At 47.7% G+C, this 16,384-nt stretch overlaps 1 protein-coding gene across 1 annotated transcript in view; it reads left to right on the top strand.

Moving 5' to 3' along the window:
* The window catches only part of MCF2 (MCF.2 cell line derived transforming sequence), a 55,062-nt gene that overhangs the window by 37,634 nt on the left and 1,044 nt on the right, over positions 1-16,384 (top strand). The window contains exons 20-28 of the mRNA XM_066639962.1: positions 1-32; positions 776-997; positions 4,394-4,486; positions 5,096-5,174; positions 6,718-6,781; positions 6,990-7,096; positions 8,481-8,593; positions 11,908-12,020; positions 14,327-14,427. The exon at positions 1-32 is cut by the window's left edge and continues 94 nt beyond it. Of these exons, the coding sequence (XP_066496059.1) occupies positions 1-32; positions 776-997; positions 4,394-4,486; positions 5,096-5,174; positions 6,718-6,781; positions 6,990-7,096; positions 8,481-8,593; positions 11,908-12,020; positions 14,327-14,427 (924 nt within the window). The remainder of the gene's footprint in view (positions 33-775; positions 998-4,393; positions 4,487-5,095; positions 5,175-6,717; positions 6,782-6,989; positions 7,097-8,480; positions 8,594-11,907; positions 12,021-14,326; positions 14,428-16,384) is intronic.

Genomic DNA, 16,384 nt, shown 5'->3' with positions numbered 1-16,384 from the left:
CCATGCACCAGATTTCAATAACTGGCTATGATGTAAGTCATCTTTTTTGTGGAGGGAGGGAATGATGAATACCACAGCTGGAAATAGGGTATTGGGTAGGTGATGCCCCAGCACAGATTCTTGCATGGGGAATATGGATCCCAATCATGGCTACCCACATAACACGTTATCTGAAGGGAGCCCCCATGGATCTTATCCAACACGGCTCTTATATTCTTATGCTAGGCCAGCCTTTTTCAACCACTGTGCTGTGGCACACTGGAGTAGTCCACAGGTGTGCCACAACTGTCAATTGTCAAAAACCTGGTGGTGTGCCTTGACCATTTTAGTGCCTTGTCAGTGTGCCGTGAGATGAAAAAGGTTGAAAATCACTGTGCTAGCTAAACATGTTTCAAGGCAGTCTACCTCTTGATATGTCCTGGGAATAACAGGAGAGGGCTGCTACCTTCCTGCCCTGCTTGTGGACTTCAGGAGCATCAGATTAGTGATTGTGAGATGCTGGGCTAGATGAATTTGTGATCTGATCCAACAAGGCTCTTCTGTTCTGTTAGGTGCTCATCCAAACGAAAATGTATTTTGCAAAGTGGTTGAATGTCTCTCTTTGAATTTCTCACGCTGATCATTGTAGCTTGTTCAATCCTTTATGACAAAGCTAAAAAGGTGGGGGCGGGGTAAACCACTATAAGTGCCTGCATTTTGTACTGGGAAAACCTGATTTTTTATTTTTAAGCAGTTGGGTTCAGCTGACTTCATTTATTATCACTGCTGTTGTCAGGGAGACATCAGTGAACTGGGCAAAGTGCTGATGCAAGGCTCTTTCAGCGTGTGGACGGGGCATAGAAAAGGCCCCACGAAGATGAAGGACCTCGCCAGGTTCAAGCCAATGCAAAGGCACCTCTTCCTGTATGAGAAAGCGCTGGTTTTCTGCAAGAAGAGAGAGGATCACAACGATGGCTACGATAAAACCTCCTCGTACAGTTTTAAGCACTTTTTGAAAGTAAGCAAAAGCTTCACCACTCAAGAAGCCCTGGCATTCCATCTTTCAGTTTTATATTTAATCAGAAAAATGAATGCTAGCTGTGGAAAATAGCCGTGAATAGTCTCAGGTGTTACAAAATGCCATGGTTTAGCACAGGGTTTCTCAAACGTCTTACCCTGGTGTCCCATTACGTCATTCTTGGTGGATCTGAGGCCCACCAAGGTCAGGACACGGCAGAGTAAGGTGGGGGATAAACCCAAAATGACTTCAGGATTATTTGCCATTTATCCTGCAGCATTCTGGCCTCAGCAGATCACAACCCCATACTTTGGGAAACTGGTTAAGTGTGATGTGCATAAGCAAGAAGTAGAAGTTTTAGTTTCACATACTCTCCCATTCCTTTGGGTTTCACCCATGCGGGGAAGAGATTTTAAAACTTCAATTTGTGGCTTCGAACAAACCACGGTTTCTCTTTTTTTTTCTGAACACAAGAAACTGTGGTTTGTTCAAATCACACTAGGGCTGAAATCTTAAACATGCTTACCTGGGAATGTCTCACACAAGTTCACGAGACTTACTTCTGAGTAGACATGCATAGGATTCTGCTGATATTTACCAAACCAGGATATCAAACTGAGGTGGGGCCTTTTTCAACAGACGTATCAAAATTGTGGTGTGCCCTCTCTGAGGATGCTTTTTCCACCTCCATCCTGGTGTAGACATTTGAGGTGGCAAGCACAGGATGCATTTTGTCCAGGAGGGGCACTCTGAGCTTGGGGGAGAAGCTCCCATTTATATATAAGCCTAGGCTTTACTCCTGATGTGCTTGTATACAGTAACTGGGCTATATATAAAAGCCTAATATGTCAGGAATAAAGCTAGGGTTAAAATCAGGCTGGGTTGAATTTTCAATTATTTAACCCAACTTTTTTTTTTTTTTTTTGAGGGGGGGTTGTTTGAAAAAGGATGAAACTGCCTCTGTCTTTTGCCTGGGATATGGGTTGATAAACTCCATGGAGTTCCTCCCGTATGCTATCTGGCAGCTCTTTTTTCTTTTATCTCGAATTCCTCTATCAAAGGGACATTCTGTGAAAATGGGAACGATGGCTTTCATCCAGTAGAAACTGAGGAACTCCAGTGAGTTTCAATCCTCCCAGAATTGTCCCTTCCAAACCAGCCCTTCCAGTTTTGCAGCATGTGAGCGGAGCCACAAAACGGAACTGGGGCATTTTGGCCTCCTAGCCTCATGAAAACCAGCGCCTCTGTGCAAACCGGGTTGAATGTGGAGGAACCATTCTGTCCTGCAGTTCCCCCAAGTGAATTGCAACCTTTTAAGAACAATTTCACCCCAACACCTGCCTGCCTTGGCTGAACCTCTATTTCCCCACCGGGGCATTCGGAGTTTTCAGTGGGGCTGCGCATAGAACTTATTATTGTAAAGAACCTTGTTCCAAGACGGGAAAGGCCCTTGGGGCTTATCCAGAACTGTCCGTCTCTCCCACCGTCTCCTGTGTACCAGCTGCTCCTGCTACGAGCTTGTGAGATTTGGTGATGAGAAATTTTATTTCCAGAAAGGGCTGGCCTGAGGTGTGTTTTTTTTCCCCCCTGAAGGTCTGTTTTTTCGTTTAGATGGAAGTGCAGTTGAAGAGAGTGGGTTGATGCTTGTGTGTCAAATCTTCCTTTGTTCCTGTGCAAACTGTTTAAGTTGAGAAAAATCACTTGTGGGAGTGTGAAAGCTGATTCTTTCAGTCTCTTCCTTCTCCTAAAAAGAAACATTAATAAACTGGTATAAATCAGGATGCTAGTATTTCCAGTTGAGATAGGACTCTTCCTGTGTGTGTGTTTCTGGCTCTTTACATTTGCACAATCAACTTTTTCCACTGCAAGCCTGGCACGCTTAGCATAATAACAAATAAAGATTCTAGTCCTCATTATTTTGGTTTGCAATATGAGGGCGGAAGTCATGGGCAAGAAACTCTGGTAAAAAGACTTGGCCCTCTGAACCCTCCCATTTGTTTTGATAGCTCTTTGTTCAACCCCCTGCGCCATTTCTGAGCACAGAGCATTCCCATTTGGTTGTTAATCAACATGTATAAATGGCTTTTTTTTCTTTTTCTTTTTCTTTTTGCAAAGAGAATGGCAACTTAAAGATAAATAGATCTTTAATCTATTTTATAATCTGCTGGTTCTTTTTTTTTTCTGCAGCTAGTGAAAAGCAAGTACCTGATTGCACAGTTTGTTCGCTCAACAGTGCCTTGGAAACTGTTTTGGCAGCAGCTAAACTGAATTGGTGGCTTGCTTCCTGGGGCCATCTTCCATAGATACTGATGCCCCTGCCAAAAAAGGAAGGGAACATATGGTTCATCCAGGTGGCACACATTGCCTTAATGGCTGGGCCCAGCTGACAGCATTATTGTGTTTGCAATACCTTCTGCATGAAGGGTGCAGAATGTTTTATTAACCCAGAAGAATGGAAACTTTGAGCTGAGCCTGTATTGAGAAATGGCTTGTTCCTATTTGCAAGGGGACTTGCTTGCGGTCTTGCCCCTTCCACCTGGCTCTCTGCATGTTTTGTTTTGTTTTAAAAAACAGCTGCTTTCTTATGGCTCTCCCTTTTTTTTTTTTTTTTTTTACATATGATGTGGATATGGGGCAGAGCACCCAGGAGTTACCTTCAATCCTTGCAAAGGCTCAGTGTTTTGGATGAATTTGGCTGTTGTTGAAAGTAACTCATTTTTTCCAGGCGGAGGAGTTTTCCAGACCCTAGCTCTTCCGTAGCCTGGAGGTTCTTCTGATTTCAAGGAAGAAGCAAGCCCTCATTGGTTATCATATAAGACTAAGATTTTGTGTGTCTAAAATCTAAGAGCAACAACTTACAGGAGCACTTCCAGGCATATAGGGGCATCTCCGGGCACAGGATTTACATAGTTTCTAGGTGACCCACTGGGCTACAGAGCCTGCTAGGGTCTATCAGTAAGCCCTGGGAGTAAAGCAGCGGCCAAACACAGGGACTTATATAAACTTACATGTTTACTGCATGTTCCCATCTCTTGGGAGAAGGGCTGTCAAGCAGGTGCAGCTAAGTTGATAGATGTGAAGAATAAACATAGCTTCTGGGCTGAACATGCAGGAATGCATCTTATAATCCATTCTTATAACATCAGGCAGGTGCTGAAGTCATGTTGTTTTGGGCCCAACTTCTTAGCTTCTCATGGGAACTGTGCAGTGGGAAGGCAGACAGTTCTCAGGGGATGGGAGACACACAGAAGATATCTGCCAGGCAGGGAAGATTGTTGCCAGACATTAAAATATTGTGTGATAGTTTGCAGGAAGGGTGGTCTGCCTTGCAGCAGACCTCAGTGGGTACAAGGGTACCTGACTGCTTCATGTAGTTCTGCACTTTTCTGTTCTCAGATGAATGCTGTCGGAATCACTGAGAATGTGAAAGGAGACCATCGGAAGTTTGAGATCTGGTACAGCGGGCGGGAAGAGGTGTACGTCGTGCAGGTTGGTTTCCTTGGAAATGTTACATAAGAGCATTAACTTGGGTAAGAACATAAAAACAGCTTCACTGGATCAGGCCAGGAAGTTGGCCACCTGGTCCAACTTCCTGGATCTAGATGGGATCAAATCATGGGCTCAGTCATCAAATGCAGGGATCAAATCATGAGTCCCTCTAGCTCTGCATTCTGCCTCAGCCCGATGCCTTGGGAAGCTCACAGGTCAGATACGATGTTGTGGCTGTACTCTCAGTTCCCGACTGCCCAACGGAGCCAATATGGCTGTTCTTGGTTCAGGAAGTGGGTCTGCTTGAGGCTGCATGTGAGCTAGGATGGGCAGACACCCAAGCACCCAGGTTTGCTAAGCTGCTATCCCAAGCCGTGCCAGAAAATACATGCTGGTTCTGTGCATAAGTGCCTGCAGGTGTTTCAGAAGCATGACAGATTCTTCTCTTTAGACCTTGGTATAAGTTTATTATATGACTGTCCCACGTCCGGCTTATGCATCCAGGGAATGTTGAGAGTTTCAAAAATCATCTCCCCTTTTCGTAGAGGAGAATCTTTTTTCTCCAACAGTCCTGCAGAAGGGTTAAAAGGCTTTTTTCTCTTCCATCAGGCTCAAACGGTTGATCTGAAGATGGCCTGGCTCAATGAAATAAGGAAGATTTTATTCAAGCAGCAAGAGCTTATCAAAGGTACACTGGCATTATGAGGTGCATTTGACGACAACCCTGCTTTTTTTCAAGGCTGTAGCCTCTTGCAAATTGATGACCCCACTGATTTTCACCAGTCATAAAAGGTACTCGGGTATTTGTGTCCTGGTCATTGTCATCCATGGACGTTCACTGGTTTATTTGCATCCACTATAACTGGGCAACAAACAAACTGTAACTAGACAACAAGTCCTATGTTATATATGCTAAGCCTCTTATCCAGCCCTAACCCTACCCCATCTTTTCATTTTAAAAATAGAAAAGTACATCTAATATAAATATAGGTCAGCCCTTTTTATCCACAAGTTTAGTACCGCAGATTTGGTCATCCGCAGTTCTGAACCCTCACGGTGGCCTGACCTGTGTGGCTTCCCAGACCTCAGAAGGCAAAGGGCATTAAAAAGTCACTTCCAGTTTCCCCAAGAAACTGAAAGTTGTGTGTTTTTTGCCCAAAACAAGCATTCTGAGGGTCAGAGAAGCCACACATGGCCTCCCCCGGCCCTCAGAGCACCCTCTGAAGATTTTTTGTGCCTTAATCTGTGAATTTGATCATCCACAGATTTCGGTATCTGCAAGGGTTTTGGGAATAGAACCCCCGCAGACAATGAGGGCCCACTGTATATATGTATTGGAGCACAAATGTCCAGGATACAAGAATGGACACAATTGTCCACAGACACCAGTGGCCAGGATATTTGTCCAGGATGCAGTGATCCTGTCCCCATCATGAAGAAATGATGCAGTGGGCAATTCTCCTGACTGCTTACTCTGCCTTTCTCCCCACCCACCCACCTACTGATAGATCAAACATACATTGTACAACTGGGTAAGCCAAAGATGGCTCTGCAGCATGTGATGAAATGAATTGATAAACACCACAACCATCAAGGATGTGAGCAATGGAGGGTGCTTGCTGCAAAGAGTACTGCATTTTGAAAATGCAAATAGTGTCTTTCTAGACCAGGGGTGTCCAAACATTTTGGCAGGAGGGCCACATCATCTCTCTGACACTGTGCCAGGGTGTCATTTACATTTAAAATTTGAATAAATTTACATAAATGAATATATTAGAGATGGAACTTACATGAATGAATGAAGGTCTTGCAGTAGCTCAAGGCCTCTAAAAGGCCTTGCACAAAGCAAGGCTGGCCTTTCCTTGGCTGCCACTGCTGCATCACAGGCGTGAAACAGCAAGTAGTGGAGGGAGCCCTCTGCCCACAGCTCATGTGAGAGGTCAAACAGTCACCCTCGCGCTGAGATTGGTTGCATCGGGCCAGCACGGGTTCCAGCAAGTCTCCAGAGGGCCCAATGCTCATTGGAGATTGGGGGCTCCCTGAGGGCCAGGTTGGGAGTCCCTGAGGGCCGCAAGTGGCCCCCCAGGCCGGGGTTTGGGCACCCCTGTTCTAGACCAGGCTCCACCTTGTCCAACCTTCTGTTTCCAAAGCTAGATGTCTCAAAACATCCCCTTGCCTCTTTTCACGAGATGCTGATGTTGGACTAATATGGTTTTGCATCATACCTACAGTGGAGAAGATGCCCCAGCCGTCCTGTGCAGACCAAATCCAGCTCTCCCCGCCACTGAGCGAAGGGTAAGTCAGATTAACTCAGTAATGAGACACCTAATCTCTTTGCAATGCCAAAATGCAACGATGGTATGTTGATACAAAGGCTGTATGTGCTTGGAATAGGAAAGGATTATAAAATAAACTTGGATGTTGTGGGGAGGGGGGATTGTCTGTTCCGAATGTGGTTGGTGTCATTTCCTCGGACTCTCTGAATTGACCTGGTGTGTTTCAGAAAGCAACCCCGAGCGTCCGTAAGCTCAGAGGAAAATGATTCTGATCGCACCAGCCCTGTGGCCTTGGACAACCTGGCTTCCTCGCCCCAGCACAAGCCAAACAGACGTACGTGCAACTTAACAGCCTCTCTTTTTGCCAGTGTTTAAAGTTTTTGGACTGTAGTGTGTTGCCTTATATAAACTTCCCCTCCTCAAAGATATGTATGGGATAGCCAGCAGCTGTTGTACTGGATTGGATTATACTTTCCCCAGCTGCTCCCGCATGATAAAAATGTGCCTTAACTTCCTGACCACCACCTGGCACTTCTATCCCAACTCTAGCGTCGCATTAGAATGGACCCTGCAAACGTACAACACACACAGTGACTGTACCCCTCAAGAATGGGAATGGAGGATTTGCAGGTTCAGATGCCTCCCCCATGTCAAAGCAAGGTCAGGAAGATGGTATATAGCAGGGGTGCCCAAACCCTGGCCCTGGGGCCACTTGCGGCCCTCGAGGACTCCCAGTGTGGCCCTCAGGGAGCTCCTAGTCTCCAATGAGCCTCTGGCCCTCCGGAGATTTGATGGAGCCCACACTGGCCCGACGCAACTGCTTTCAGTGTGAGGGCAACTGTTTGACCTCTTGCATGAGCTGTGGGATGAGGGCTTCTTCCACTGCTTGCTATTTCACATCTGTGATGCAGCAGTGGCAGCGAAGGAAAGGCTGGCCTTGCTTTGTGCCAGGACTTTTATAGGCCTTGCGCTATTGCAAGACCCTCATTCATTCATATAAGTTCATCTTTAATACAGTCATTTATGCAAACTTATGTAAATTTATTCAAATTTTAAATGTAAATTAATTCTTTTTTTTCCCCGGCCCCTGACACAGTGTCAGAGAGATGATGTGGCCCTCCTGCCAAAAACTTTGGACACCCCTGGTATATAGCCTAGCCTTCTGCATTGCATGATAAATTGCTGCAGGAGAGGAGTTTTTTTGCTGGGGGGGGGGAATGCAAGCATCAGTAGCCCACTGGCAGTACCAGGAGGAGGGCAGGAGAAACTTCTGGGGCACACAAAGGCTTCCCTTAAGGGGCTTCCTGCACTGACAATTAGCCCAAGGGGTATGGAGCCTCCTGTTCTCTCTGTCTTGCTTGGACTAGCAATAGAAGGCAACTCTGCCTTCTAAGCTGCCGAGGTCACAGCAGGGAGGGGTCAGAAAGCAGTTTGTTGTCGTCATCATCCTCCCAGTTTTGGTTTCCAAAATAACCCAGTGCAGCCCATCAGACCATAGGGTGGCTTAACGAGAGCTTAACAACCTCCTCATGCCCTGCCCAGTTTTGCTGCCAGCCTGGAACTGCCAAAACTACTGACTCACCTGGCAGACCCCAGACTTCTCCAGATGTTGGTTTGTTGGGTCACAAGGGATGTAGCCCCACAGCAGCAACCTGCCTCTCTGAGCAAGTAGTATCTTTGCAGTGGTTCAAGCCACGGCATTGTTTGTGTCTCTGTAGCATGGCCAGGAATGTCTCATTCTTTGGAAATCTGCGAGGGGCTTGAGGACTGGTCTGGCAACAACTACTTCTTGACATGTTCCGACACTGAAGAGGAAGACGGGAATCAGCTGGTCAGTTGACGCCTTTGTCTCGGCTCTGCTTTTGCACGCTTGAATTCCCACAATGCCCTGGACCTGAGCTGTCTGGTCTTGCAGCTGTGGACCAAGGGCAGTGGTTCCCAAACATACCCAGGTCATGGTCCTGCAGCAGCTTTTTCCCCAGCTCAGCAAGGTGCCACCATCTTGGATATCACAAAATCTCACAAGATCCAGGACGGCAGTGCCCAAATCCCGTGAGATTTGCAGGATTCAAGATGGTGGCACCCCAATATTGTGTGATTTCATGAGATCCACAGTGGCAAATCTTGTGAGGTTTTGGTGCTGCCATCTCGGATCCCGTAAGGTTTCATGAGATCCAACATGGTGGTGCCAGGGAGAACAGATAGAGGGGCCATTAAGTACATCCTGCAGTGGCATCTCTGTGTGTGTGCCATGGTGCCCTAATATGTTGCAACGCTTTTTGGGGGGGGGGGAAACCCTGGCTTAGCAGAACTGCTCTGCAGAATGGGAGGCCTGGGTTCTAATGCTACTACCTTTTTTTTTTTTTTTGAAGTGGGGAGGGGTTTGGCTTACAGGGAGGCTAGTGTCGCTTTCCGAAGACCATTGGCCTATACCAGGGGTCGGCAACCTTAAACATTCAAAGAGCCATTTGGACCAATTTTTCAGAGAAAAGAAAATCTTGGGAGCCACAAAACCCTTTTGACATCTAAAATGAAGATAACACTGCATATATAGTTTTTTTTTACCTTTATGCTATGTATAAAAAAAAAAAAAACTATAGTGTGTTGCATTTTTTTAATCCCACCAGACACCCCTCAAGCACCACTGGTGGTACCACCGGGTATCTAGTTCTAGTTGGCAACCTTCAGTCTCGAAAGACTATGGTATCGCGCTCTGAAAGGTGGTTCTGGAACAGCGTCTAGTGTGGCTGAAAAGGCCGATTCGGAGCAAGTGCAGTCTGTCCCTGGTCTGTCTCCCTGGCTATGGGCCTTCCTTCTTTGCCTCTTAGCCTCAGACTGTTGGCCAAGTGTCTCTTCAAACTGGGAAAGGCCATGCTGCACAGCCTGCCTCCAAGCGGGCCGCTCAGAGGCTAGGGTTTCCCACCTGTTGAGGTCCACTCCTAAGGCCTTCAGATCCCTCTTGCAGATGTCCTTGTATCGCAGCTGTGGTCTACCTGTAGGGCGCTTTCCTTGCACGAGTTCTCCATAGAGGAGATCCTTTGGGATCCGGCCATCATCCATTCTCACGGCATGACCGAGCCAACGCAGGCGTCTCTGTTTCAGCAGTGCATACATGCTAGGGATTCCAGCACGTTCCAGGACTGTGTTGTTTGGAACTTGGTCCTGCCAGGTGATGCCGAGGATGCGCCGGAGGCAGCGCATGTGGAAAGCGTTCAGTTTCCTCTCCTGTTGTGAGCGAAGAGTCCATGACTCGCTGCAGTACAGAAGTGTACTCAGGACACTGAGACCTGGATCTTGGTATGGAGAAACCCAGGACGGCTGCATGTGCTGATCACGACTTGGTGCCTCAGAAAGCACAGCCTTTGGGCCACCCAGTCACCCCTGCCAAGGGCACTCACGTGCAGTGGCGTAGCTGGAGGGGGGTGCAGCACTCAGCCTGGAGGGGAGGTGGGCGAGCGGTTGCAGGCAGACCTCGAACGTCCCTTCGAGGATCCCGCCAGAAGGGGCTTGAGCGCTCAGCGGGTGCCGGGCTGGAAGGAGAGGAGAGGCTCTTCTCTCTCTCTCTCTGCCTCTCTCCTGCTGCCTCTGGCTGCAACCCGGGTGGGCATCATCCCTTGGCCAGTGAAGGGGGCAGCTCTGCTGGACGCGCATCTCTGGTCTGCAGCCCGGAGGAGCGGAGGATGGGGGTCCCGGAGGGAGTCCTGCCGCTGCCCCTCTGCCTCCTGGCGCTCCTCGCACTGCCCGGCGCCGCCCCCGTCACAGGTGATGCAAGTTCCATTGATTACAATGGGACTTACTTCTGAGTAGACAGGCATGGGGCTGGGCGCTCGGTTGCTAGCAAACCCGCCAGCAGGGGACAGCGACGTTGCAGCCCCCCCACCCCGCAGAAGAGCCTCCCCTGCCCCCACACCCTTGCGTGTGCGGGGGGGGGGGATGATCTGAGGAAGGACCCACAGCGCCTGCCCAAGCCCCCCCCTTTAGGCTGCCCCACACAGCTCCAACCTGCTGCCCCCCCAACCCTCCGCCACTGCGATCCGCCTGAGAAGGAGAGGCTGGCCGCGATCCGGGTTGCTGGGGTTGCAATATTTTCCTGGGAGTAAATTCCACTGATTACAATGGGACTTACTTCTGAGTAGACAGGCACGGGACTGGGAGTCAGAAGTATGTCCCATTGCAATCAGTGGAACTTACTCCCAGGAAAATGCAGATAGGATTGCAACCCCAGCAGCCCGGATCGCGGCCAGCCTCTCCGCCTCAGGCTGCGATCCTGCACACTTTCCTGGAAGTAGGCCCTTTGGAACACAGTGGGACTTCCTTCTGAGTAGACCCGCACAGGCTAGTGCCCTCCTTCTCCTGAGAGAGGAGTTCTGCTGGGCTGGGCTGGGCAAGTCCTCGTGGCAATCAGGTTGCCGACCCCAGGCCTATACCTTCTGTTTGTCCTTCATGTCTGGGGCACCTTCCTTACGAGGAAAGGCTACGGCGTTTGGGCCTCTTCAGCCTAGAAAAGAGACGCCTGAGGGGGGACATGATTGAGACATACAAAATTATGCAGGGGATGGACAGAGTGGATAGGGAGATGCTCTTTACACTCTCACATAACACCAGAACCAGGGGACATCCACTAAAATTGAGTGTTGGGCGGGTTAGGACAGACAAAAGAAAACATCTCTTTACTCAACGTGTGGTCGGTCTGTGGAACTCCTTGCCACAGGATCTGGTGATGGCGTCTGGCCTGGACGCCTTTAAAAGGGGATTGGACAGGTTTCTGGAGGAAAAATTCATTACGGGGTACAAGCCATGATGTGTATGCGCAACCTCCTGATTTTAGAAATGGGCTATGTCAGAATGCCAGATGCAAGGGAGGGCACCAGGATGCAGGTCTCTTGTTATCTGGCGTGCTCCTTGGGGCATTTGGTGGGCCGCTGTGAGATACAGGAAGCTGGACTAGATGGGCCTATGGCCTGATCCAGTGGGGCTGTTCTTATGTTCTTAACTACAATTCCCAGGAAGCCTTGCAGGTCTCTTGTTATCTGGTGTGCTCCCTGGGGCATTTGGTGGGCCGCTGTGAGATACAGGAAGCTGGACTAGATGGGCCTATGGCCTGATCCAGTGGGGCTGTTCTTATGTTATGTTCTTATGTCTCAGTCCCCAGGAAAATATAAGGCGTTAGCAGACTGCAAAACTAGGGACTCGGAGGACTTGCTTGTGAAACATGGGGATGTAATTCAACTTTTGCACGAAGACGGCGAGGGGCAGTGGTAGGTATCTCAGAATTTTTTTCCCTCCTTCCACAAGATGTTCAACTTCATTATAAAATTTATACCTGTGTTTTTGAACCGGTGATACTTAATAAATCCAGCAGTATTCCATAATATTTTTCTAATTTAATCTAATCCACCCATGTATTTATGTCCTGTTCTCCTATCTTCTAAGAAGCTCCCAAGGCAGCTTGCAACATTTTAAAAGTACAGTGCAGGGACAAAGCTCACTGGCTGCCACAACTCTGTATGGGAGCTGGTGTTATAAACTCCCTCTGTCCTGGCCATGCTTCATTCTTCTTGCCCCTCAAGACACACAGTTTTTCAGCAGCCTCTAAAACAGAAGTCTCCAAACCCTGGCCCGGAGTCCAGATGCGGCCCGCGGCCAGCCTCTATCTGGCCACAGCCAGCCTCTGATCCCCTGAGAGCCTCTGGCCCTGTTGACCAAACACAACCAGAGTTGTGCTTGTGGGATGGGGAAATGGGGGTCCATTTAAGTGTGTGTTTTATTTCTTGGGCTGTGTTCGTGCCTGGAGAAGTCCTGGACATTTGAACCCATTCATATATTCATTCATCTAAGTTCCATCTCTAATGAATGTATGTACTTAAATTTTATATTTAACATTTTTTCCCCGGCCCTTGACACTGTGCCAGATATTAGATGCAGCCCTTCAGCAGAAAACTTTAGAGACCCCTGCTCTAAAAAGTGGGGAGGAGAGGTGATACTTGGAAAAGTGGTGTTTAACCACAAGCCATGGTTGCAAAGCCCTCCTTGCCTCCCTGCTTACAGATGACAAGAAAGCCAATAAAATGACAAAATATGAGGACAAAACCATTTAAAGGGCATTTTTAAAAAAGCAGTGATAGGACAAAAGCGAATGTTTAGAGAAAGAAAAAATTTGGAAAGCGTTCTTTGAAATGCCGGCTGAAACAAAGCCATGTTCCGTGCCTGCCTGAAGATGACCCAGAAAGAGCACACATACTGAATCAGATTATGTGTCTGTCCACGATTGTTTACACCGAGTGATGACAACTCTCTAGGGCAGGGGTGTCCAAAGCTTTTGACAGGAGGGCCACATCATCTCTCTGACACTGTGTTGGGGGCCGGGGGGGGGGAATAAGGAATTAATTTACATTTAAAATTTGAATAAATTTACATAAGTTTACATAAATGAATATATTAAAGATGAACTTATATGAATGCATGAAGGTCTTGTAATAGCTCAAGGCCTATAAAAGGCCTTGCACAAAGCAAGGCTGGCCTTTCCTTTGCTGCTGCTAATGCATCACAGACGTGAAACAACAAGCAGTGGAGGGAGCCTCATCCCACAACTCACACAAGAGGTTAAACATTCGCCCTCACACTGAGAGCAGTTGCATCGGGCCAGTGAAGGCTCCAACAAATCTCCGAAGGGCCAGAGGCTCATTGAAGACTGGGGGCTCTCTGAGGGCTGCATTGAGAGGCCTTGAGGGCCACATGTGGCCCCAGGGCCAGGGTTTGGGCACCCCTGCTCTAGGGTTACAGACAAGGGGCTTGTCTAGCTCTCTCTGAAGGCGCTGCCAGGGATGGAACCTTGACTCTTTGCATGCAGGGCAAGTGCTATGCCTCTGAATTGCAGACCTGTTCCCCCGGCTCACCTCTTTTGGGAGACCATTCCTTGATCTGGACGCCATGTCCAAAAAAGACCCCTCTTCTTTGTTCTCACCCACAAAACCTTCAGTGCCAGAGAGACAAGCTGTCAGGGGTGGAGTGGAGTTTTTGGACAGGCCCCTCTGGATTGAGGCTACCAACCCAGCCACAAGCTGTTGAGCAGTGACATTGCTAGGAGGTGTGGGCTACACCAGGCAACACACACACAGGAGGGTGACACTACTACTGGCCAAATTTTTTTTGTATTTTTGAATAATGCCATCATGTTATATACATCAATCAATGTGGAATTTCTTGCGGAATGCAATGAAACAAACTGCATTGAAATATCTCTATTCAGTCAAAAGTAATAGCCAAAAAACCAGTGGGCGTGGAGTGATGGCCCATCACCACATCTATCACCCAGGGCGTTGCCCCACCACATGGGAGAAGGTCCATCATAGGGGTGACACTCTGGCCTCCCGGAGGCACTGGATGACGTAGTCCTTAGTAATGCCACTTATGTTGAGTTAGATGATTTGTTAGCTGTGCTGCATGTTTAGGTTCCCTTTTAAAAATGACAGGCACTCAAGTTCTTTCTTTCTTTCTTTCTTTCTTTCTTTCTTTCTTTCTTTCTTTCTTTCTTTCTTTCTTTCTTTCTTTCACTGTTTCAAAGGCTGGTGAAAAACCTCAACCGAAGAAAAGAGGGCTGGGTGCCCGTCAACAGTTTGCAGGTCATCCTGGGAGACTGCAGGTTTCGGAGTGCCCGAGTTTCAGGTATCCTGTGATGAGCATCTCTGAACTTTTGCAGAACTGAGATGCGCAGCTGCTGCGAGGCGTTGGCTATTTTGCTTGCTTGCTTGTGAGAAATCCTGGCTTTTGCCATAGTTCCAAATGAAGCGAAAATGAGGAGAAATGGATGCTTTAAAATTGCTCCCCCAAGTTTAGCGATAGTACTATTCAATCAATGCTTTCATTTCAGTTATTTTGCTCCTTAGGGTTTTTTGGGTTTCTTTTTTAAGTAATGCACCCGCAAGAAATTAAAGAAAAAACATGCTGAATGCAGAAGCTGAAGGCCTAATTCACTGGGCTTGTGTTAAGTATGCAAACAGGAAGGGATGCTGTGTTTGTCTTTCACAGTTTGCCTTTGATGGCTGCCTCACATATGGAAGTTCCTTGATGTTTTCATCAAACATCAAATGAAGAACTTGCCTGTGGGAATTTGCCTTTCGTTCGTGGTTAATGGAAAGTCCCTTTGGACCCTCTAGTGGCAGAACCTGAATGCACATGCTTAGTTTTTCCACAGTAGGTTTATGAGGTCAGAAGCATGCTTTTTTGTGGAAGACAAAAGCTGGTAGATTCAGCTAAGATTTGCTAGGAATGACTAGGTAGTGCATAAAAGACAATCTTCTATCATTCATGCCGTGACTATGGCCGTAAACATTCCTAGACTCCCTTATTTACAGGTGCTTTTAAAAAAAAATTAGGGATGCCTACATTTGGTTTGGTACTACTGAGATCGGAAAGTGTTGAATGAAGGATGGATACAGAGACTTATGTGTCTCGGGGAATGACAGAAGATGCAAGAATCATTCTTGAATGCCAAGTGTGTCTGTTACATTTATATACCCTTTCTTCTATCATGGAGCTCAGAGTTGTCCAGACTTGACCACAGTGGACTACATCCCTGGTGATGTCAAGACTTGATTACTGTAACACATCCTATGTGAGGCTACCCTTGTACAGAAATTGCAGTTAATGCAGAATGTGGCAGCCTGTGCGGTCACTGGGGTTTGGCAATTCAACTCCTTTGGGCCTCTGCCACTATGACTACACTGGTAGTTAGTTCATTTCCAGGCACATTTCATACCTGAGACTTGTCCTTTACTGTTGGAAATAGTATTCAAGCAGTGAGTAGCAGTTGATCAAGGCTTCCCTCTGTGTAATCCAGTCAAGGGCTCCAGAGCATATCTTTTTAGGCAACCTTCAGTCTCGAAAGACTATGGTATCGCGCTCTGAATGGTGGTTCTGGAACAGCGTCTAGCGTGGCTGAAAAGGCCAATTCGGGAGTGACAATCCCTTCCACACTGGGAGCAAGTGCAGTCTGTCCCTGGTCTGTCTCCCTGGCTATGGGCCTTCCTTCTTTGCCTCTTTGCCTCAGACTGTTGGCCAAGTGTCTCTTCAAACTGGGAAAGGCCATGCTGCACAGCCTGCCTCCAAGCGGGCCGCTCAGAGGCCAGGGTTTCCCACCTGTTGAGGTCCACTCCTAAGGCCTTCAGATCCCTCTTGCAGATGTCCTTGTATCGCAGCTGTGGTCTACCTGTAGGGCACTTTCCTTGAGCATATACGGCTTCAAGATACATGACACTTGCTGTAGCTAAGCCTGTCTTGGTCTCCTCTGTGCCCAAATGGGAGAGCACTTGGGGGGGACGGGACACCTCATGTATGCCGTCCTGAGCCTCCATGCTGAAAGAAAGATAGAACTTCATTTCCATGAATTATATTCTTGCATCTTCTTTGGAGGGTTGGTGGTGGTTGATTAATGACAAGACATCTAAAATCTCCAATTGCAGTCACTCTTCCATGTTAACTGTCCTAATCTGAACTGCAACTTTCTGAGTGAATGTTTCCACCTTCCCGTTTTTATGCCAAAGATCACTGCAAATGACTGCTGCAATTTGCCAAATTTTGCCTAAGGCTAACCAAAACAAAAATAAGTTGCAATACATGAATA

The sequence above is a fragment of the Tiliqua scincoides genome, chromosome 12 (genome assembly GCF_035046505.1).
Source record: "Tiliqua scincoides isolate rTilSci1 chromosome 12, rTilSci1.hap2, whole genome shotgun sequence".
Classification (NCBI taxonomy): Eukaryota; Metazoa; Chordata; class Lepidosauria; order Squamata; family Scincidae; genus Tiliqua; species Tiliqua scincoides.
This window is presented reverse-complemented; position numbering and strand designations above follow the sequence as displayed.